Source organism: Pseudoliparis swirei, chromosome 4 (genome assembly GCF_029220125.1).
Source record: "Pseudoliparis swirei isolate HS2019 ecotype Mariana Trench chromosome 4, NWPU_hadal_v1, whole genome shotgun sequence".
NCBI lineage: Eukaryota > Metazoa > Chordata > Actinopteri > Perciformes > Liparidae > Pseudoliparis > Pseudoliparis swirei.
This window is the reverse complement of record NC_079391.1, coordinates 7,474,279-7,497,486: the sequence shown is the minus strand read 5'-3', so window position 1 is coordinate 7,497,486 and position 23,208 is coordinate 7,474,279. Positions and strand designations below refer to the sequence as shown.

Sequence of the window (23,208 nt, the reverse complement as noted above, 5' to 3'; positions counted from 1 at the left end):
AGCGGCCAATCAGAAAGTCCGGGGAGAAAATCCCGGAAGTTATCATGCTAATGTGCGAATACAAAATAAATATAAAGGAAACGTAATGTATCTATCATGCATTACTAAAAATATGCATTGCACATAAACACAGATGCATAATAAAAATAAAAACACACGTAACAGAACACACTATCTGTTAGCGTGTTAGCATAATGCTGCTACGGAAGTAGAAAGCGGCGCTGTCAAAAGCGCACCACGCAGTCCTGCCCTCTCCGGTTCGTCTCTGTGAGAGGTGAAGGTTCCGTCGCAGTGAGATCCTCCAGTCTGTTTGCTGTCAATATGGCGCGTGTTGAGACATCATCCAACAGGCCCTATCACCTGGTTATCTTCGGAGCCTCTGGGTTCACGGGGCAGTTTGTGGTGGAGGAGGTGGCGCGGACTGTGTCCGAGGGTCCGAAAGGGAACCTGAAGTGGGCCGTGGCGGGCAGGAGCAGGCAGAAGCTGGAAAAAGTTCTGGAGCAGGCCGCCGGAGTCCTCAGTATGTATCTAAACAATCCTATTAGTTGTGCATGTTGGAGCAGTTTGTGTCTAGAACTGACGGGCCCGTGTTCAACTGAGACGATGTGATATGCAAGGATATTGTATTTGGTAAGACTGCGCTGCGCCTTTTGTCGGATATTTTGTGTTTCTAAATTAAAGGGAATTGCGTAACTCCGACTCAGGATGACTAATCTATCTAAACTGCGCTCGCTGATAGTGATGACATGAGGTCCGAAGTACAAGCGACACAAAGGGATCCAATTAATTTACGCTATTGTTATTTCTCAGACTCTCAACTGATTTTAAATTCAAGTATTTTATTGATTTATTTAAAGAAAAAGAAAAATCATCCCCTTGAGTCCATTTTGATGTCTTTATGTGATTTTCTGTTTTAAAATTCCAGATATTAAGTTTACCAGTACACAAAACAAAGACAACTGGAAAAGCTGTATCCAGCAAACCTTTTTGCTCAATAAATAACTTAAATGATTGTTGAATTTTATTTTGATTAACTGATTCATTATTGTTGAATAATTTCATCTCTTACAAAAAAATATATATAATTCCCTTCATTGCAAATAATATGTGGAATGTGTAACACATATTTATGGAATATATTTAGTATGCCAGTAATTTTCCAGTTTGATTAATTATATCCATGTAACACTCTAAACATAAAAAATGAAGTCTATTACTAGATCAGAACGGGCAGCTTTTCTACTGTCAGGATAGTGAGGTGAGTTTCCAGAGGATTAAATAGTTATTCTGTTGTCTCCTCAGGGATTGTACAACAGCTGATGGAACAAATCTGCTCACTGTACAATTCCCCTCCGTGACCGCACACACACACACACACCTTGTGTCATTCAGTTAACACAAAACACCGTAGTTTGTCCCTGTAAAACAAAAATGTTCCTAAAAAAATTACAGGTTTGAAATTGTGAAGTGACACATTTCATCCAAAAAGGACCTCCTTTATTCTTAATTAACACATTTTCCCACCTGGGAGTCATTCATATTTTTATTTGAGCGCCATGATAGAAACATTTGGTTCTAAATATGCTACAGCACTTAACAACCTCTCCTTAATGTTTGTGCGTGTGTTTGCAGGTAAGCCCGAGCTCAGGTCGGAGGTGGACATCATCGTGGCAGATGTAGAGGAACCAGACTCCCTGGCAGCCATGTGCAAACAGGCTGTAATTATTGTCAACTGTGTTGGCCCTGTAAGTGGACACCTGTGATTGTTCATTTTTAACACAAAGAACCTGCTGCGCCACATGAGACGGACATCTCACTGCATTGGTATTTTAGCATCAGTGTAGCTCAATATAGCTCTCTCTCTCTCGCTTGCTTTCTCTCTCTCTCTCTCTCGCTTTCTCTCTTACAGAGCAGCCTTCATTTACACAATGAGGTCCACTGACTTACAGAACACAATAAGTCGCATTGTATCAAAGTGAGTTTCCAGAATAGCTTTGCGTCCTGTGCATCCAGGATCTTTAAAAATTGTTTTTTTTAAACTGCAGTAACCACGACTGTTTCCAACCGCAGCACTTTGCCCACTTGGTTAAAACTCCGGCACAAAGTTCAAGTAAAAAATCATTTAAACCTATTTTTATTCTTTTCAGTTTCTATATTTTTCAGTCATGGATGTAGTAATTGTGATACATTTCTGACGGTATTCTTTAAACCTCCCGTCTTACATAAGAGTGTAAGAAACAGGAACACGGCTTGTTAAATAGGAACAATGTACCTTGCTCTGCAAGTTCATGCTGTTTACCAACTCTCCACCTAATGAAGATTAACTTAAACAAAAAGCAAACCCATAAGAATCACATGAGTCATTTGACCTAGAAAAAAGTAACGTGAATATGCAAAACACACGACTGCACAATGAACACGTTCACATGATCTTGCCTAGAGAGCTACATTCTGCAGCAGTGTTTCTGTGTGGATCCTTCCTTATTGCAACAAAGGAAATGTCAGGATGCCACTCAGGATCGAGTGAGCATAGATACTGGCTACTTATGTCAGGAAAACAAATTTCTTCATAAAAAATAATTCATCATTAATCCGTGTGTTTTGTTTGTGTGTGTGTAGTACCGGTTCTTTGGCGAGCCAGTGGTCAAAGCCTGTGTGGAGAATGGAGCTCACCACATTGACATCAGCGGAGAGCCTCAGGTACGCTTGTAGTGCCGTGTGCACAACATCAAGCTTCACATACTGGAAGGTCATTATAGGAAGGCAACTATCGATCATTTAGAATATTGTCTGGTTCTCCGAGAGCTAAACAAAATACCCCACCACCCCATCACACACCGGGACACACTTCACCATGACTTCATCAAAATCAGTTCACTTTAGTCCACGATAGACTATTACTTTGACATTGCTTTATGGGTTTCTATTTGTGCTTTTACACATACGTGCATGTTTCCCTCTGTTCAGTTCCTGGAAGGCATGCAGTTGAAGTACAGCAGCCAGGCAGCGGATAAAGGTGTGTACATCATCGGCAGCTGTGGATTTGACTCCATACCCGCGGACATGGGAGTCCTCTACACCAAGGACCGGTTCAAGGGTATGTACATATTGATCTGCACATTTAAAAAGGAACTCCCCCATCTGGGATGGATATGCAGCGGTCCACACGTTCTTTCTGCTGCTATTAATGATCAATTAATTGTCATATTAGCCTCTGTCAAAACCGTGTGTATGTGCTCACCCACAGGAACGCTGACTGCAGTGGAGAGCTTCCTGACTGTCGGCTCAGGTGACGATGTACGTAACTACTTTACCATTAAAGGGTACCTGTAGTGCAAAACAATATGTAGCCAGATCAAAAGATAATGTGTTTCTAAAGGTTATTCATGCACTGACGGTCCAGTATTCAATAACAATACGTAGTTTAGGCTGTTCAAAGTCCTCAACTCCGACATGCGACATTGCACTGGAGCTTGAATATGTCGCGGGTGGTGTGACGTCACATCGTTGATAGATCGACAGCCAGCCACAGCGGATGTGTTCAGATACCAATATAAACAACGTCGAGCGCTCGCAAACAAATGCTGAGAGATTGATAATATGGACGATGAAAGATTGTCTGATTCAGCAACTGGATACTTGTTTGAACCTTTAAAAGCAGACTATCCCCATTTAGTGAATTGTGACAGCGATGATGGCGATGATTCTGATGAAGTTGATGCCGAAGGACCGCCGGTCCAGATGCTTCACCGTGCGGACCGTGCACGCAAGTCGGCGGACGTTTGGTGCAGTTGTGGGAAATGTGTGCCACAGAAAACAGACATAGAGTGCATTTGTTGTAAAGAGCACGAACTTATGTCCGATGATATAGCAGGGCTCTCAAGTTTTGAAGAGATTTCCATCAGCACCCGATACAGCTGACTGTTGCGCGCGCCGGCATCGAGCCGAAAAGAGTTGTCGACGGGGGGGGGGGTGCTAGTGACTATTTCTACTCAACAATCGATCGGCGTATTGAGCACCCCTGCATTCAAGCATTAAATAGCCGAGAGGTTTTTTCAGCGTGAGGAATTAGATGTGTGGCGGGAGTGCGTGAGATAAGACCGAAATGCGTGAGTCTCACGCTCAATGCGTGAGACTTGAGAGCCCTGATATAGTGTCATTAGACCTCATCTGCTTCACACAAAAGAGTGAGCTTGATAGCTACATCGCGCATAAGCCAGCGCTGGAGATGTCTTTCATTGAGGCAATGTTCGCCGACATGTTCGGGGTGCTAGTGACTTTTCTTTGCGCCGTCCGTCCCGATGCGCGCAAACCGGTGTCGGAGCTCCGCGGCGCGCAGACGGCGGGCAGAGGACTGTCAACGCAACACGAGAGACAGAAATGACATGCTGCTGCTGTAATGTGGCGCTATAGAGAAAGTGACAGGGGGGCGGGCCAATTTTTTTTAATGTCATGCGATCTACCAATACTACGCCGCCATCGACTGGCAGGTCGCCGCGATCGACATATTGAGCACCCCTGATACAGATTGTGTAATTCTTGAGGCCACCGATCTATCCCAAGAAGCAACGCGTGTAGAAGTGGCTCCGGATGGGCTGAATTCCTTTCAACGACTCTACGTCATAGTTAGCTTTGAGCTGGAGTAAATAACTAGCAAAATGGCTGCGCCCACGGACTCGGAATGTTGACAAAGAAATGTAAATCCTCGGGCTATGCGTGACTTGTTGACAATAGCGGCGGGGTAAATATGATTTATTTGAAGCGCCGAATGGATGTAGCACGTTGTTGTTTTGCACTACAGGTACCCTTTAAGTCTAATCTATGAACCAGCTTGTTGTCGACTCATTTCTGCACACTTGTATTTATGTGGTATTTAAAAAATTATTTCTCCTAAGATCAAATGTGACTTTTCTCTTTGTTTATGTTCGCCTCCTTTTTGTATGCTCTCTTTTTCCTCCACATTCCTCCATCAGGGTGTATGTATCCACGATGGCACGTGGCAGTCGGCTATCTACGGTTTTTCCGACGGCCAGAAGCTCCAGAGTCTCAGGAGGAAGTTTAATCACAAGCCTCTCCCTACTGTCGGCTCTAAGCTTAAACGCAGGTACGGAGTGTCGGGAGCGCGTTCACTTTTTCCTTAATGGCCCTTACACAGCCGGTTAGACAAAGTTGGTAAATCGATAATATGGAGTACATGGTACCTTTTACATTCAAACATTAACGTACGCTAATCTAAACATTTGAATCTCCCTTTTTGGAGCCAGTCTGAACGTGGCTGTATCTTACTCAGCCATGAAAGGAGAGGTTCAGTAGAGTCTTAAATACGGAAAAAATGTCCAGAGAAACACAAAGGGGAGATTTTATAATGCAGACTGTTGGGGCAATACAGAGATCAATATTTGAGTGTTTATAAAATACATTAGCAACATTTATATGTATATATATATAGTTTATTTATTTGTATATATATATGTGCATGAATTTATTTATATTTATTTGTATGTCTGTGTGTATTTATTATATACATATATTACAAAAGTGTGAAAAAAAGAAAGTATATATGTATAAAAACTCACAGTTTTTGTAATTGTCATAAGTTGGTAACAGCCAATAATATTGGTGGATAATCATTTTACCCCATATGTACAAGGGAAACATTGTTTTGTGTCAAAGTTCCATCCCACAATCCTTCAGTCGCACAAAAGCACGTTCTAAAGTGTTAATGCCGTTGAAGGTAAACTTTTTTCTCAGTGTACTTCTTTGTGTCTATTTGTAGGGGATCCTTGTTCTTCAGTAACGAGATCCAGCAGTACACGGTGCCGTTCATGGGCTCCGATCCGTCCGTTGTCAAGAGAACTCAGCGCTTTCTGGTGGAGGAGCATCAGGCCAATCCTGTACGCCTTTATTTTCCTGTCTTCTTTTTTTTATTTTTATGATCATTCTTGTAAAGAAGTCATGGAGGAAAAAAATGCTATAACGCTAAATTAGGTTTTTGGGCATTGCCGTTTTTTAAAAACTTTTCTAAAATCATCAGGATTTTCCAACCATATTAATGTGGAAAAGTTTGGATTAGTGCAAATGTCGTGGAATTTTTTTTTTAATGTATGGGCCATAGACTGTATGAACGGGGTTTGACAGGACATTTTAACCAAATATAATGTCCAAAGCCTTTGGACAGTTTATGACTAATACAAAGAATCAGCAATGTTATTAGTTTCTACTCAACCGCCTTGTTCTCAGGTTAAAATGCCACCAACGTTGTGACGGTGTGTTTATTAATGCCGCTGCTCTGTGTGTAAATAAACCTTGTATTCGCTTCAGGTTCAGTATGGAGCGTATGCGGGAATAGGAGGGGTGGGCAACATCGTCAAGCTGATGTTTGCTGGCATGATGTTCTGGGTCTTCGTCAAGTTCAGTTTTGGACGCAATCTACTAATCCAGGTAAATAAAGGTTGCATCAGATGACTGAGTGAACATACTGTGTGCTGTGAGATGCTTATCTATGATGGTCTGTTCCCTTCTCAGCACCCTGAGTTCTTCTCCTTTGGACTCTTCTCCAAGGCCGGACCCACTAGAAAGCAGGTAAAGTGCTGACCAGAACAATAAGGTTTTATAGACGAGTCAATTCTCTTTTGTGGTTTGGTTCATACACAAATGCATTATGTTTGAATTATAACGTATGCGTAAAAGAAAGACGCTCCGCGTGGTGATGCCTGCGTGTCCATGTCTGTGTTAGATGGACGAGTCATCCTTCCAGTTTGCTTTCTATGGAGAGGGCTACACAGAAGGTCAGGACCCCTCCCAGGGAAAACCCAACGGGAAGATCTGCACACTGGTTCAGGGACCAGGTAATGAGACATCGAATATAGTCATAATTGTACTTGATGTGACTTGAGTTTCCCTCTGGAAAAATGTTGGCAATGGGTAATAAATGTGACTACAGAGCAGTAACATGAACATTAACTCTGTTGGTTTCTTCTGTTCAGGTTCTTAAGCAAATCAGAACCGGTACCCAGTCTGGCCTGTTCAACCCCGTCTTTGTTGTGTCTTATATTCTATTGTTTGTCTTATTACTCAGAGTGTGGATATGTGGCCACGCCCATCGCCATCGTACAGGCTGCTCTCACGATGCTCAACGAACCCACCGCCTTACCCAAGACGTAAGTCATCACACCCCAAATCCACTGCCTGGAAACCTGGAAAGGACTTCACACCCAAAATACAAATGCAGCAAACACACACCATGAACTACTTAAGGAACAGTGTGTAGCATCTGGAGCAGGTCCTCTTCACATATTAAATTGTCCACATTTGCAGGTGTTTTTTTTATGTGTTGAGGTTTCTGAGAATGAGGTTAGTCCATGTACACAGGCACCTGGCCTTAGTCCCACAGAGATCAGGTGATTGAGTCCAGATGGCTATTTAATGTTTATGCAATTTTATTTTAATTGACTAAAAACAGAAGATGTGGTACTGTGAAATAAATAAATAAAAGACATTATTATAATAACATTTAGGAAGGGAGAGTGAGCTTCCATGGTGAAATGTGTCATCTATATAATTGCTACTGTGCCGAGTTTGTTTGTCATTTATATTTTCTATATAAATTGATTGACAAGCCAGAGAAAGTATTTATTTTAGATTTTTACAGTCTAGTGTTTAAACATCCATGTAATCTAATTTTTTTTTTTATCCTTCATTTCCAGGGGAGGAGTTTATACTCCCGGAGCGGCTTTTGCAAGAACCACCTTGACGGAGCGCCTCAACAAACACGGCATCAAGTTTTCTGTGGTCTAAAGTTTGTCCCTCCTCTGATGCCGTACTCCAGGTTTTCTCAGCGCTTGCTAATGTGCATCATAACTGGAAAGTGGAACATTTGAAGAGGGGTTATTTCATCACGAGCACTCTAAAAATGAAGTTCCAACACTATTTTTCGCGGTACTTTCTGCATTTATGTTTTCCAGTTGGTCTCCTTTGGGCTTTATTGTACCAATAACTTCTTGCTAGTGAGACGGCAGCATCTTCTAGCCAAGGACGGTAAAAGAAGAGCTTTGTGTGAACGGGTTTAACTTTAACGCGGTCGTCCACAAACTAATGACAGGAGCATTTATTTTGTCCAGGTTCACTTTATGTAGTTGATAATATTTATACTTGATTGAACATGAATAAAATTCTTACCACTGTACACCACCAGGAGGTAAGAGAAAAGGTGTCGGTGGCCCTTTCATTATGCCAAAGATTGGTTTATAACATTGTGTGCAGACAAAGTAAATAAAGATCTAACCGTGTGTTCATAAGATTATACTATATCCACATCATCTGGATAGAAAGAGACTCCTCAGTTGCACCACCTACATGTAGTAAAAGGGCATTAGCCTGTTATTGACTAGCAACATAAGATAGCTTCAGTCTAAAATGTCATTATCCTGGACAATATTTTCCACGGCAGGAGTGAACATTCGTAAAAATAGATTGAATCAGTTCTCGGGATTTAAATTGTAATTAGTGTCGGCTGTAAAATGTAACTTCTAGAATCTTTAAGTGTTCTTTCGACATGCAGTAGCTTCGTGTGCACTAACGTGTTTGCATGGTTTAGCTCAAGCTCGTCTTTCCTGGCCTGTCGGCTACAAACCGTGAAAGCTTTGTTGATGGTTATGAGTTTCCCAATCATTCTGCTTTCTTTGCGCCTGGTCAGAAAATGCATCCGGTCAGTTGCTCGTGCACAGAACTCCGAGGCTGACGGATCACATCTGTCTTGTCCAGTTTGAAGACGCGTGTGGCTCCTGCTGACTGCGATCGTCTGATGGCGGTGCTTGTGTGAGCGTTATGTGCATCTGACAAATGTTCAGGTTTTTGTGTGCTTTGCTTTGGACTCGTAAATAAACTCCTCTAAGATAAAGAAGTATTGTTATTCATGTTCAAAAGCTTTGCAGAACTTGTGTTTTTACATTTAATTTAATGTCTTGGGTGCTCCGAGCCTTTTGGGTTGAGCCATGAACCACGTGACCCTTACTCCAGTCCCACGTTTCCCAGTGTCATTTCCTTTCATTGTTCTACGGTCAACTCTAATAAAAGGCGTGACCTCGCCAGAGATACCATTTGAATGTGTTGTAGAGGTAGAACAATGCTGTAATCTTTAAGAGCTCTGTTGTATTGATGTAAATGCATATCTAGGGGGAAACGCAGTTCACAAACAAGACTCATGGAACTGGAAATGTTGTCTTTACTGGGTGCAGATGGTGGCAATGTGCCTTCATAATGGGATGGAAAGCTGCACGCCTCACTTAATTGCATGGTCACACCATGTTTTGTGTATGTAATAGAATAATTGTAGTTAGTCAAAGCAAACTATTTTCATCACCAGATGACAGTAAAATCCCCTTCTACAACTTGTAACCTATAATGGTTCATGATGCTCTACACCTGCAGTGGTTTCCTTGGTGTCGGCTGCCATAACCAATTGAATTATACTGTTTATTGTCTGCTTCAGTCAAGGAACATGTTCCATAGCTCCATCCGCTGAAAGGAAATAAACATGGAACCCAGCTGTAGAAAAACATCCACATAGTCGAATATTTTAATAGATATGCCATCACCTTCAATTCAAAACAAGGTGTATAGTATTAGCAAGTCAACTTGGGTGTAAATAACCAACATGACAGCATCTAAATAAAATTCAAATATTTATTCATACAAAGTAATCTCCTGTACAAAACAGACTGATTGAAATAAAATGTAGGAGGGGGAAACATTATTCCATCCACTCTTTCTTGGCAGTGTGCTTCAAACAAATCATTTGTACCATTGCGTGGCTCATACCTCACAGGCTTGTATATACAGTGTGCAAACGGTGGTTAATGACCATAAGCAGACGATACTTGCCCTCACGGCTCTCTAACCCTCTACTGTTCCTCTCCTGCTGCACAGTGTCTTTAAGAAGTAACGGTTGAAACCCGATCCACGGTTAGTCGTTCATACGGTGTCTTGGTTCAGCAGCTGATGAGCGTAGATGACGTCTTCATAGTGGTATTTCTCTGCTATTGCCATGATGGAGTCATTGCACCTGAGTCTACTCAGAATCTGCAACACTTCCACCACCACAGACCTACAGGAGGAGACGAGGGCACACGAGATTAGAGAGTTGTGTGTTATGACTTATGAATGGATGAAGGAAAGTCATTCAGTCGGCACGACGTTAAGACAACCAACACAATTTGTCACATTCTGTCGCTGAAGCCAAAAGATGTCAGATTACGAGGCATGAGGGAATCCTCTGCTGTTGCATCATGTAACTACTAACAGAGGCTTTTTAACCCTCCTGTTACCTTCACATTTACTAACATATTTTACCCTCGGGGTCAATTTGACCTCAGCAATTAAAACCTCCAGAAAATTATTAGAATTAATATTGTTTCCCAAATTTAAGTGTGAGGTACTTTATGTTTGTTTGTTGACTACCTAAATAGCCCTTTAAATATATAAAAAAGTTAATATTTCTTATGTTTGACACAGTGAAAAACAGCCTGGGGTCAAATTGACCACAAGGAACACCGACATGAAACATTGAATGGGGTCAAATTGACCCTAAAGGTAACAGGAGGGTTAAATAAATGAAAGTATCAATGGAAGGATATGGGATTTTAGCTGATACTAAGCTGTTTAAAAAACCTGATGAAATGATAGATTAGGCAATAGGAGTCTTTTTCCCCCCACAGGTTGAATATGTGTTCTTTATAATTGAATCGCGTGTTGCTTTTGTTACCTGGTGTTTGGGTCTGCAGGAGGTTGCCGTTTGCAGATGGTGTGAATCTCCTGAACCAGGTGGTTTCTGAAATTGTGGAGCGGAGGCAAACATGCGTTCTCTCCTTTGAACCAAGAGAGTGGCAGACTCTCTGCTATCTGAGAGAGAGACAGACGTGGTGGGAGGTTAAGCAAGAGAATAAACGGCGTGAGGAAAAGATGACACCAGAAATACACTTTTTCCAAATGTAAAAAAAGAAGATCACTAGAAACACCTTTGTGCATGCATGCACAGCCCCGTGCAGCGACTGACTGCACAGGGTGATCACCAGGTATCGGTTCAGCAGTTTGTCCAACATCAGTTCCTTCAAAACAGACTCCGGAAGCAGAAAATCCCATTTTTCCATGTTGCCTAGTAGCTAATAAAGACACAAAACAATGGTTAACAAACAGCAGCATGAAAGATGGAACTCTTCACTTGGAAAGAAAAACAATATAAAGTTTTTAAAGCTGTACTTTGATGGCTGTCCAGAACTGTTGATCCCTGAATCGACACTGAGGAGACAACCTGTCATCTAGGAACCTGAGTAGAAAAACAAAAAGCATATATAATAGATTTTAAATACCACAGGATGTCATAAAGTAGTTTCAGCGGGGGTCTTGTTTATAAAACCCCACTAAATGTTTGCATACATTCTAAAGAGGAAATACACGTACGCCAAAACATATTCAATTGCAACAGCTATTTCCTTTTATAAAAGCTATTTATTAAGCTATTATCCATTTATACCCAAATCAACCTGTACATAGGTTTAACAGCTGGACACGCCCACATCCGACCACAAACGGTCAATGCAAAGCACCTGATGAATGTTGATGCATGTCCATAAACTGGCTGGTCTTTACAGTGAATTAATTACCAAGAGGAAGAACACTTGTTCGCTCCTAATTATTTCAGTGCCAGAGTATCTACTGTGCACCATAACACTTCCACCATCGACGTTGCCAATTTCCTGTCTCCAAAATGTTTTTACGCATGGGTCAGAGTTTCTGTGCAGGCGCACTTATTCTGCCGTCAACTTTGCTTTTATAGATCACAACTTCAGTGTGGGAAGTGGCATACGCCTCTTTCAGGCCCCGTTTTGTATGTACGCAACAGTTATGAATGAGACCGTTGACCGTAAAACAATACATCACGGGTTAAAGGGTTAATAATTGACCATTAAAAGAAACACATACTGTATAATGGGAAGAGAGACAAGGAAAACAAGTGGAAGAATATTGGCTATTGGATCGAGAAATGTCCTTAACGAGGACGACGCACGGGGGGAAATCACACCTGCTTCCTCTTTGTTTGTCATTCAAATAATAACTTCATGTATAAACGAAAAGAGGAATGGAAAGATACTGACTCTTTGGGGTACAGAGGGATGAAGACGTCTTCATCCACACAGCTCCTCAGTCGTCTGATCACGGCCTCTTTGAAGGCCTGCGTGGGACATAAATAACCATCGTTAACACAGACGTGTTCATTTGACTTGCATTAGTCTAGACATATTGTAAGTTTTTTATATTGTGTCTTCATTGTTAAGATCACTGCAGAGCTAGGGAGAGGAACTTAGGCTGATGCCGCTGAGCACTGTAAATCAGCACGGGACAATTTTACCTCCTTAAATTACAAAACACTGCCATCTCTTCTCCGTTGACCTGTCACCTGACACGCCACATCTCTGTTCTCCGCTCGCCTGCTCGCCAAAGGTTTGCTCTGCGCCCCATAAGGGTAGTAAACGTTATGGGAATGATTAGAATTGAGATACTAAAAATAAGATTAAAGTGTTCAAACGAAATACGATGCTGTAAAATTGTCGCAACAAGCGGACGCAGGCCTTAAAAAAAAAGAAGCCGTGGTTTGAGTAGAAGAGAGATTGCTATTAAATGTATTAATTTCAAATAAAATGTTCACACTTTTATTACTGTTCATGCTTGGACTTTAATGGTTTTGCAGGTCTTGCAGAAAGCTTAAAGGTTCCACTCTTTCAATGCTCAGTCAGATGCTAAGCCAAGACTCCGCCCCCTGGCGATCGCATTGATCTCAAATAATCAATTTGATTGTAAAGGAAATAGAAACAATCTCCCATCACTATTTTTTTTTTTTTAATGGCTAAAAGAGTAAAGCAAGAGGATTTCTGTGTTGCCAATTATGTGTCAGTGTTCACTTCACCTTGACCGGTTTACTCTGCTCTCCTTCGAAGAGGGAGTAGTCCTCCCTCAGTCTGTGACAAACACCCGACAGGCAGACCGACTGACGGCGGGACATGGGATCCCACACCAGCTCCACGTAGGCTGAGCAAACAGAGCCACAGAAAGGAAGAGGTGATGTTTGTGTCAACACATCTGTGATGAAAAACAAACTGACGAGGAGGTCAAGGATAACGTGTAAAGGGATTGTTCAAACATGACACATCCCTCTGAACAACCGTATGCCAGCTTGCTTTCAATTGTGGAGAAGGACCAAGAGCTATATACTGTATTTGAAATAAGTTTTTAAAAAAGGTGAGAGGGTGCGTTACCTGTTATTTTGGGTAGGACAGTCTTTTCGATGACATTCGACAGCGTCTGTCTGTCTGTGTGCTCGAGCTCCTCGTGGCCGTGACCGTGACAGAAGGTCTCAACAGCTGTGAACCACGGGAGGTTTTCAAAGTCCCCACAATCGCTCTGAAACATAGACATGACATTGAACACATATGATATGACATTCCTTTATTCGTCCCATTTCTCGCAAATTTCAAAAATCACAGCAGCGGTGCACATCAGAACATCAATGAAAATAAATATAAAACACAAAACTAAATTTCAAAAACTAAATACTAAATATACAGTGAGAAAACAAAGTAAAGTGCAGAGTAAAGTAAAGTGCAGAGTTTTCCATAAGGTCATAAGTTGTGTTATGGCATGTGTGTGTATGTGTGAGCTAGTCTGTGTCCTCAATGCACCTTTAGAGGGTTCCAGGCCAGTAAGTGATGTCTGATGATGGGGTTCAACAGCTTGGGCAGACAGAGAGAGATGTAGGCACTGTGGTAGGAGTCGGAGTAACATCCTCTCCATTCCTCGAATCGGGACAGGATCTTCTTAACGTCGGAGAACTCCGTCTGGACGTCAGAAAACACTTCCTGGGCTCTCAGGAGGATCTCAGCTGGAGAAGGAAGGCAACAGACAAAAGCAAACACACGCCAACACTTTAATTCAGCTTGGACTTTCTTCAGGTTTTCTGCAATTGTAATCAAACGAACAAGGTGGAAAAAAAGAGAAAAGATAATGATGCAATATGTTGAGTACAGAATTATATTGCAGCGGGGCAGAATTCACACAGTGCAAGCAAACTAAAATCTGGGTCTATCGGTGGAAGCTTATAGTTGAAGAGCTCACCTATTGTCTTCTGCAGCTGCTCCTCTTCTTCGGCTGAGGGCTGTGGGTCTTCAGGTATATCAGCATCTTCTTCAGCTTCAACACCAGATGCCACCTCACTGCAACATGTCAGAACAAAATCAAACCGGCGTTAAATTCGAAAAGTTAAACTATAAGATGATGGTGAGATTCAGTCCTGACAACATCATGCATAATGTTTGCGGTTTGCAGGTTGGGTTCTTAATCATTCAAACTCTGTTTTTCCATCAGATAACGATAATATAAAATCGTATGTGACATAAGTTTGACTAAAATACAAAGTTTTTGATTTTGGCTAAACTAGATAAAATGCTTAATATAATCTGGTGACTAAAGATGCATTTAAAATAGCTAGATTAAACATTTTGAATAAAAGTTGATTAACATTTAAGGACTTAATGTCAATTAAAACTATACTAAAACTATAAAGGATATATTACTAAAATGTGACTAAAATTAAGAAGCATTTTTGTCTGATTCTAAAATAGCTGTGAAAATAAACACTGAGCAGAGTAGAACACATTTCACCCTGTACATCCATCTCAGCAATCATGTTGTTCATGTATAGAATATATTAATTATGTGGAGAAAAAGAAACAAACGATGACATGAAAACATATAAACTTCAGAGACATTTGTATCACACTCACCCTTGAGCTCCTGTTTGATCGGCGGAGCTGCAACTCTGCTCATCTTTGTTATCTAAAAAAAGATAAAAAGATGTAAAGAAGATACATTTACAGACATATTGCAGAGATGCATAAATGCACATAGACATGTGACCACAGAGAAGTTAGTCACAGCTGAGCTGCTGCAGGCGGTCGGCCTGCTCCTTGACCCTCTGTTGTCTCCGCTAGCATCCCATCCATCTGGTCCGACAGCAGCGAGTGCAACTCCAGTTCCAGGGAGTTGATCTCCATAACCTGTCGGCAACCAACACCGTACACATTATCCCCAGTCAGCATATTACCGTCGTCCGTCTTCTATTGACAGATTGTCATCGTCTGATTATTGACAGCAGAGAGCTATCGCTTTATCATTAAACATGGTATAAATACACACAAATACAATGATTACAATATCACAACGAGTCTCTCAAATGCGTCTGCGAAACCTCAAGCCTGCCACTCAGTTCAGACACTCTGCTATTTGTTATACCTTCAACATCTAGGAAAGGTACAATTTAAGGTTCTATTTGATCAACTTTATTAATTATTTTTCATATAGGCTTTTATATGTTAGGTAACAGCAGACAATAACTGAACATATTTACTCATTTCTTACCTTCTCCTGTAGACACTCCACCAGGTTGTGGACATAGATGGTCATGGTCCGGTAAAACATCAGCTGTCTCTTGGAGGAACTTTCCTCCAGAGTCTCCGCGGACATTTTAGCGTTCTCAACATCGCCCTCCATCCTCCTCACCTCTGCCAGCCGCGCTCTGTGCACCTCCTTCAGAGAGTCCAGTCTAGAAAGAAAGAAAGAAAAATCAGAAAGAGGTGAAGTGGAAAAGTAGTACACATGTATTGTTGTGTATTGTTGTGTAACGTAGAATGATTACCTTCGCATTGAAAATGCGGAAGGTTATGTTTTGATCGCCGTGTATTTATTTATTTATTTGTATGCGTGTTACTCGCATAACTCAAAAAGTATTAAACCGAATCGCATGAAATTTGGTGGGATGATTGGTTATTATCCGGGGACCATTTGATTAGATTTTGTGATCGATCGGGTCAACGGTCAAGAAAAGGTAAAAATCTTCTTTTTACCATAGCGCGGTCAATTTTTATCCGATTGGTATGCAACTAATGCCAAAATGTTCATAATTCAATGCCCAATCTAGTGATATGCGAAGGTATGCGCTCTACCGAGTGCCCGTTCTAGTTTCAACATGTATTGGGAAATAGTGTTACCTTTTTTTTTATTACATTACAATTTAAGGGATATCAGACCACTATTTCTTAAATTAATGGCATCTCTATAATGTCTTATGATGTGCAACATGAAGGCAAATAACGCGAGTGTAAACGTACTTTGCAGTGATCCTCTTCTTGACCATTGAGATATTAACGTAAGGAAGAGTTGCGATTCTGAGTCCGGTTGATCTCTTCTTCTGTCGTCTTCTCCCTGGCCTGCTGCAGCTGCTGCTGCTGTAGCTGCTGGATTCACTGCCAGATGGGCTCTAAGGTGAAGAAAAGGGAGGATAAAGAGTGTGAATGTTGCAGTGCACGAGCAGATGGCTGGAGTCTTCAGAGAGGGACTATGCTGCCATTGGAGAGCAGCCAATTTTACACTAAATGGGACAAGAGGTCAATACAGAAAGAGCAAGACAGATAAATGAGAGTAGAAAGAGAAAAGGAGAACTTAACAGAAGGGAATTATTAAGAAGAGGGGGGGGGGAGTAAGAGGGCTGCCTCTATCTCGTCCTACCTGTCCTCCTGGCTGTCTCTTGACTCCCTTCTCGAGTTGTGTCTCCTCCCAAAGATCCTGTTCTTCTCCATCCGTCCCTGAGCGGCTGCCCTCACTTTCTCCTAGATTTCACACAAACATACAAAATGTCAGCTTCGCATTCCCACAATTTGGTGCAAAACAATCAACACTTTTTAGGAAGCCAGTGGATCATAATGTAATTTTTCAAACCACATACCATTTTAGTTTAATTACATCGCGACTATAGTTTTTACAATTGTGCTATTTCACGTGCTCGAAGAAAAAGTTAGTCACAAAATTCCAATTCCATGTCCAGATAGATATCCCTGATACATTACATTCTTCCTGCATCTCATACCAAGTTTCTCTGCGATCCTCTCCCGAATGCTCTTCTGTCGCGGCGCGAACTCGATTCTTCTCTGGTGATCGTCTGGCTCGTCGTCGTCACCATCAACTCTTTCCTCGTCATCTTCCCTACTGTAGTGATCCGGGGTGCTACCAGCGGAGCTGTGTCCGTCTCTACCCAGGGAAATGAATTCCTTCTTGGCTCGAGTGCTGTGTCGCTGTCGCCTGGCTGCCTTGATCTCTTCAGCTTTAGGGATAACTACTGTAAAGACAGATTGACAGACAATTAGGTCCAGGTAGACAGATTACACGTACGATAGACAAACACAGATATAACTGTTGACACTCATACACACACCAACACCAATCATACCAGATGCAGGTACACAGCAAGGATACCACAAACCAAATTATCATAAACACTAACAGCAGCAAATCAGTCGTAACAGAAATTGGCCTCCTGAACATTCGAACAAAATATGTGCGCTGTATGTTTTTTCTCACTAGCAGTAAAACGTTTCGCAAGAAATTTAAACGGTGTGGCAACTACCGAGAGGCGTTGATATCCATGTATAACATTACCAGGAATGAGATGTGTTAATGAGGTCCGCTTGCTGCTGCCTGCATAGGGGTTAGATAGAGAGCGCGCAGGGTGAGGGGGTCCTTCCTTCCTTGCCTGTCTTTTTCATTCCTTGCCTCCTTTTCTGGCTTCCTTCCTACCTTTCCTTCCTTCCTCTGTCATCTCTCCTCCGCAGCGATGACCCCAGTACGTATTATAAATGATCTTTTTTGTTTTGCCATGGTGACAGGGCATGTGTTTCTAGCGCTGCCCTGATTAGCTCATTTGAAGCAGCTGTGTAATCCCTGAGGGGGAGAGTAAGCTGAGGTTTTCATGAATTTGGAATATCACAGAAAACCAGAACTCTGAAGGCAAAACTGTCGGCATTATGAGAAGATTAAGGCTTTTGTGAGCATTTACGTCACCTTAAATGTATTTTGGGGTTTAGATATGACGGCTTAATCGCAGTTCACAAAGTGCTCGTTTCTTGAAAGACTCTAAGGCTCCTCCAGACAAATGTGGGAAACATGGTGTATTCCATCGACACATGTGAGGACGAACACAAGATTTCCTACGTTTTGATCCATAAATGGTGTAAAAAGAGTGAAAATTGAGAGACTTGTGGCAAAATACATTTTCTTTTTAAAGGACATTCCGTTGCTCCCTCTCACTCTGGCAGTTGGCTCCGAGTTCCACGCCATACACACCCATTATAAACTCTGAAACGAGCAACGCTGCGACCTGTTCACTCGACCAAAGTTCGGAATAATATTAAGGATGAAGCCCGCAGGAGAACAGTCAGTGCGGCTATGCGAAGTCGCCGGGTCACACCGAACTAAACATTTAATGTGAACTGAAATTAAGAGGAATTATGTTATTGTTATCTGGTGTTCAATAAGGACGAGAGTAATCAGTGAAACATTGCATAATACTCTCAGAACAATTCAGTTTATTTTATATAGCCCAATATCACAAATTTTCCTCAGTGGGCTTTACAATCTGTACATATACGGCATCCCTGTCCCAGGAGCTCGAATGGGATCAGGAAAAACTCCAACGGAATAGAAAAAACCCTTTCACAGGGAAAAAAGGGAATAAACCTTGAGGAGAGCAACAGAGGAGGATCTCTTTCCCCGGATGGACAGAAGCAATAGATGTATAGTGTATGAATAGTTTGTAGGAGGCATGGTCCACGATCCAGAAAGGGGGAGGGGGCGCATCAGAAGAGCCATGACAGGAGGCCGGCTCACCAGGCATGAAGCCGGCCCACCAGGCAGGAGGCATCAGACACAGCCAGGTCCAATGGACCCTATGAGATGTGAAGTCACAAAGACTCCAGGAAGGAAGCAGAGTTAATAATGTGTGATGGAGAGATGTAAATTCATCCATAAGTAGAGAGAGAAGAGGAGAGAGGTGCTCAGTGTATCCTAAAACATCCCCCAGCAGCATATAAGCCTATAGCAGCATCTCAAGGGTCTGGACCAGGTGAACCTGATTCAGCCCTAACTATAAGACTATCATAGAGGAATAAGTCTTAAGTCTACTCTTAAACGAGGTGACTGTGTCTGCCTCCCGGACTGAAGGTGGAAGCTGGTTCCATAAAAGAGGAGCTTGATAACTAAAGGCTCTGGCTCCCATTCTACTTTTTAAGACTCTAGGGACCACAAGTAGCCTCACATTTAGTGAGCGTAGCTCTCTAGTGGGGCAATATGGTACTACAAGCTCCTTAAGATATGATGGTGCATCACCAATCAAGGCTTTGTGGATGAGGAGAAGTATTTAAAATGTGATTCTTGATTTTACAGGGCAGTGAAGAGCAGCTAATGCAGGAGTGATGTGATCTCTTTTCTTAGTTTTTATGAGTATGCGAGCTGCAGCATTCTGGATCAACTGGAGGGACCTAAGAGGCTTATTAGAGCAGCCTGATAATAAGGAGTTGCAGTAATATAGTCTAGAAGTAACAAACGCATTAACTAGTTTTTCGGCATCTTTTTGAAACAAGATGTGTCCGATTTTTTAAATGTTACATAGATTAAAAAAATGCAGTCCCTGAGATTTGCTTTACGTGGGAGTTAAAGGACAAGTCCCGATCAAAGATAACGTCGCGATTCTTTACAGTGGTGTTGGATGCCAGGGCAATGCCGTCTACAGAAACCACATCACCAGATAATTGATCTCTGAGGTGCTCAGGGCCGATTAAAATTACTTCAGTGTTGTCAGAGTTTAACATCAGGAAGTTGCAGGTCATCCATGTTTTTATGTCTGACATGCTTGAATTTTAGCGAGCGGGTTGCTCTCCTCTGGTTTGATCGATAGATATAATTGAGTATCATCTGCATAACAATAAAAGTTTATGGAGTGTTTTCTGATATCACCTAAAGGAAGCAGGTAAAGAAAATGGGCCCAAGCACAGAACCTTGTGGAACTCCGTGATTAACGTTGGTGGTCATCGAGGCTTCATCGTTTACAAATTGAGGTCGATCTGATAAATAGGATTTAAACCAACTTAGTGCGGTACCTGAAATGCCAATCGACTGAACCGGTCTCATTTTGACTAACGCTGTACACTGCGGTAGTATAACCTCAAACGTTATGAGGTTGTGGCCTGACAGAAGAGGGTTCTGTGGGAAGACCTCCAAATGCTCAATGTCAACGCCACATGAAGGAACAAGATCGAGCGTGTGGCCAAAGCTGTGAGTGGGTTTCTGTACTCTCTGACTGAAGCCAATATAGTCCAACAATGAGATGAATGCAGCACTAAGGCCATCATTATCAACATCCACATGAATATTAAAATCTCCTACAATAATAACCTTATCAGTTTTAAGGACTAAACTTGATAGAAACTCTGTAAATTCATATAGAAATTCTGAATATGGACCCGGTGGCCGGTGCAGTAGAACAAACAGAATTGTAATGTTTTCCAGGTTGGAAGTGAACGACTAAGAACAAGGCTTTCAAATGAGTTGTAATTTAATTTAGGTTTAGGATTTATTAATAGGCTCGAGTCAAAGATGGCTGCTACTCCACCTCCTCGGCCGGTGCTTCGAGGAATGTGAGTATTAATATGACTTGGAGGACTTGATTCATTTAGGCCGACATATTTTTCATGAATCAGAAGACTAAATAAATCAATGCTTTTTTGAGTCTGCCAGAACAGAACTACTGTGAAGTACGCCCACAAAAACACATACTTGGTTGAGTAGTGGCGCAGTTGGAGTCCGAGTCTGAGGCTGAGGCCTCTGAGAGAGAACTGAGATCAGTGTCATCGTCATAATTTTCGTCATCATCATTTTGGTGCATGGGACGTGGTGAAGCCTGGCTGTCATCATTTTGCGAAGTAGATGTTGAGACACCTCCACCCGCTGAGGCTGGGAAAGAGGAGAGGGAGGCAAGCAAGCGTGACAAAATTCAAAGTATCATTAGGTTTGCCAGCATTATCATAATATTATCTCGATAAATACTGAATTAAGATGAAACTCTTTCAGTTTACTTTTTGTAGAGGCACCTTTTCAAAATCAATATATCTCTAAACTAGACCAAATCTTCCTTATCCATCCTGAAATGCTAACGCTTTACCTATTACCTTTTATAACCAAATTCATACATAGTAGTTATTTGTCAAATTATACCAAATTCATCTGTATTTCATCACAGTATATAACTTGTTAATCTGATTGTTTTTATAAAATGCAGTCTGCTCTCATTTAAACAAATGACAGAGACAATATTGGAGACATTATACAGACTGTATTATTGTGAGCTAGGAGTACTTAAAAGATGACACATGACATGTAGTAAGTGTTTATATACTGTATTTTAAAATAAGATCTATGTATGTAATACAACATATATCGTAGTGGCCTGCTACAGGGTCAAAATGAAGCTGTCTAACATGAACTAGGCATGCACCTACCTGTGCTTTGGCTGGTATTGGCAGATGAAGCCTCTCTCCTCCTGACTTTGAACAGCACAGCTTTATCAGAGGATTTCTTCAGTTTAAATGTTGGTTCCTCAGCTAAGACAGTAAAAACAAAATTAGAGATCCATGAGCACATCATTGCTGCAGACTCACCCAAATGGCAGTGATGAAGAGAACTGGCAATAAAATACCAACAATCGTGATTAAATATAGTATGGCAATACTATCTATATTCGTTTGAGACTCATCAAAATGACACCAAATAATATATCATAAGACTATGACTATTATTTTGATTCTTAAGTTCGTTACCAGCTTTCGTTGAGTAAACGTCTAGCTGGAGTCCAATATTGACATCAAAATGCCATTTTTACACTTGTTTACCTTCTTTATCGTTAGAGAAACTGAGGACGGTGTTTGCTTTCTTCTTAACCCCATCCTTGTCTTTGTTCTTTTCTCCTCTTTCTTCTGTCCCTTGCGAGGTCTCCCCTTCTTCTCCGTCACTGCCGTCCGGCTTGGGAGGCGTCGTTTCCCGCTTGGAGCTGCAGGTAATACCGCGGCCCGGGGTCAGTTTGGGCGTCTTATTGACCGCAGCAGGAGCCGTTTCGTGGCCCTCTTCTTCTCCTCTGCTCCTCTTCTCGCCCTCCTCGTCGCTGGAGTTCTCTTTTCTCTGCCGAAAGTTCCTCCGGGGTTTTTTGTTGAACATTTTTGTTCTGCTTGTTATGGAGGCAGACTAACCAGGTTCCTGCTCGTGCTAAACCGCGGTACGTTACGTGAAAAGCAATTCGACGAAGTCGTAAAACCTGACGTAAAACAGCCGCAATGCACTATGGGCTGTGTAGTTTGCACATATGAGCTATTCATTCTGTAACGAACGAACCACTTTAATTTAATGTGATTAATAATTCCGACTTTAAACGGCATTACCAGTTATCACATAAGTAAACTGCAGTATATAACCTACTATTTTTTTAAAGACAGACGGAAGTACAAAACTATCAAAATAAAGGTAATATAGTTTATCAGTCATATTTGTGTGAAGAGTTGTTGCTGTTGGCACTCTTGTATTTTATCAAAGTATTGGGGGCTGTTTATATGGAAGCCCATTTATGCCAGTAAAAGAAAAAGAAAATGTAGCTATGATAAATATATATATATTTATATTGTTTTACAGTTATTTTATAAATCTATATATATTTTTCCCCTTCGTCTTTTTTATTTGTTTGTCTTTTTTTTACCTTCGTCTTTTTTTAGGCAAGCCCATTTCCGACTGTAAAAAAAATAGATAAAGAAATCTAGCTTCGTTTTCTATTTATTAATACTTGTGTCCCTTAACAACATTAAATACATATGTATCAATAACATAGATAATGATCAAAGACGCAGATAAATGAAGCTAAATATATGGTTTAAATACACTACTGTCATCTACTGTCATCTGCTTTTCCTGATACAGGCTCTGTGGTCCCTCAAGAAACAGCACAATAGGATTGAACAATTAATATGAGTTCAACAACTCTGCACACACAAATTAGTTTGATTGTACTATCTGTGTTGCATTAAACAATGCAACGATTCATTTGATTCACTTGATTGTTGCTCTGTACAGAGACATGTGCATATTAAACAAAACAGTTGCTTAACATGCTTCCATTGGCCCAGGTTTATTTTTTTATTTTGGGGGATTCATTTATTTTTCTTCTAATGTTACCTTTGCGTCATAGACTGTAAATAAAAAATGTCTTCTCTTCAATTTTTATTGCCGCGG

At 41.3% G+C, this 23,208-nt stretch overlaps 2 protein-coding genes across 2 annotated transcripts; one reads left to right on the top strand and one right to left on the bottom strand.

Moving 5' to 3' along the window:
* Window positions 1-242: 242 nt before the first annotated feature.
* LOC130192315 (saccharopine dehydrogenase-like oxidoreductase) lies at window positions 243-8,902 on the top strand. The gene is made up of 12 exons (XM_056412181.1): window positions 243-520; window positions 1,633-1,745; window positions 2,620-2,700; window positions 2,968-3,097; window positions 3,248-3,297; window positions 4,974-5,104; window positions 5,777-5,894; window positions 6,322-6,441; window positions 6,526-6,582; window positions 6,737-6,848; window positions 7,079-7,160; window positions 7,707-8,902. The coding sequence occupies exons 1-12, from the start codon at window positions 322-324 to the stop codon at window positions 7,795-7,797; spliced, it is 1,284 nt and encodes a 427-aa protein (XP_056268156.1). The 5' UTR covers window positions 243-321; the 3' UTR covers window positions 7,798-8,902.
* Window positions 8,903-9,670: 768 nt separating this feature from the next.
* gcfc2 (GC-rich sequence DNA-binding factor 2) lies at window positions 9,671-22,218 on the bottom strand. The gene is given in 19 exon segments (XM_056412179.1): window positions 9,671-10,105; window positions 10,763-10,899; window positions 11,016-11,159; window positions 11,257-11,323; window positions 12,153-12,229; window positions 12,962-13,083; window positions 13,311-13,455; window positions 13,734-13,933; window positions 14,167-14,264; window positions 14,835-14,886; window positions 14,986-15,035; window positions 15,037-15,107; window positions 15,469-15,652; window positions 16,218-16,366; window positions 16,615-16,715; window positions 16,973-17,221; window positions 20,713-20,889; window positions 21,435-21,536; window positions 21,825-22,218. Coding segments are annotated over 19 exon segments (2,580 nt in total). The 5' UTR covers window positions 22,147-22,218; the 3' UTR covers window positions 9,671-9,972.
* Between the last annotated feature and the right edge of the window lie 990 nt (window positions 22,219-23,208).

Coding starts and splice junctions, on each gene's coding strand:
- LOC130192315 (XM_056412181.1), top strand. CDS start 322: ATGGCGCGTGTTGAGACATCATCCAACAGGCCCTATCACCTGGTTATC. Junction 5,895..6,321: donor AGGAGCATCAGGCCAATCCT/GTACGCCTTTAT, acceptor TATTCGCTTCAG/GTTCAGTATGGAGCGTATGC. Junction 6,583..6,736: donor CCGGACCCACTAGAAAGCAG/GTAAAGTGCTGA, acceptor TGTCTGTGTTAG/ATGGACGAGTCATCCTTCCA.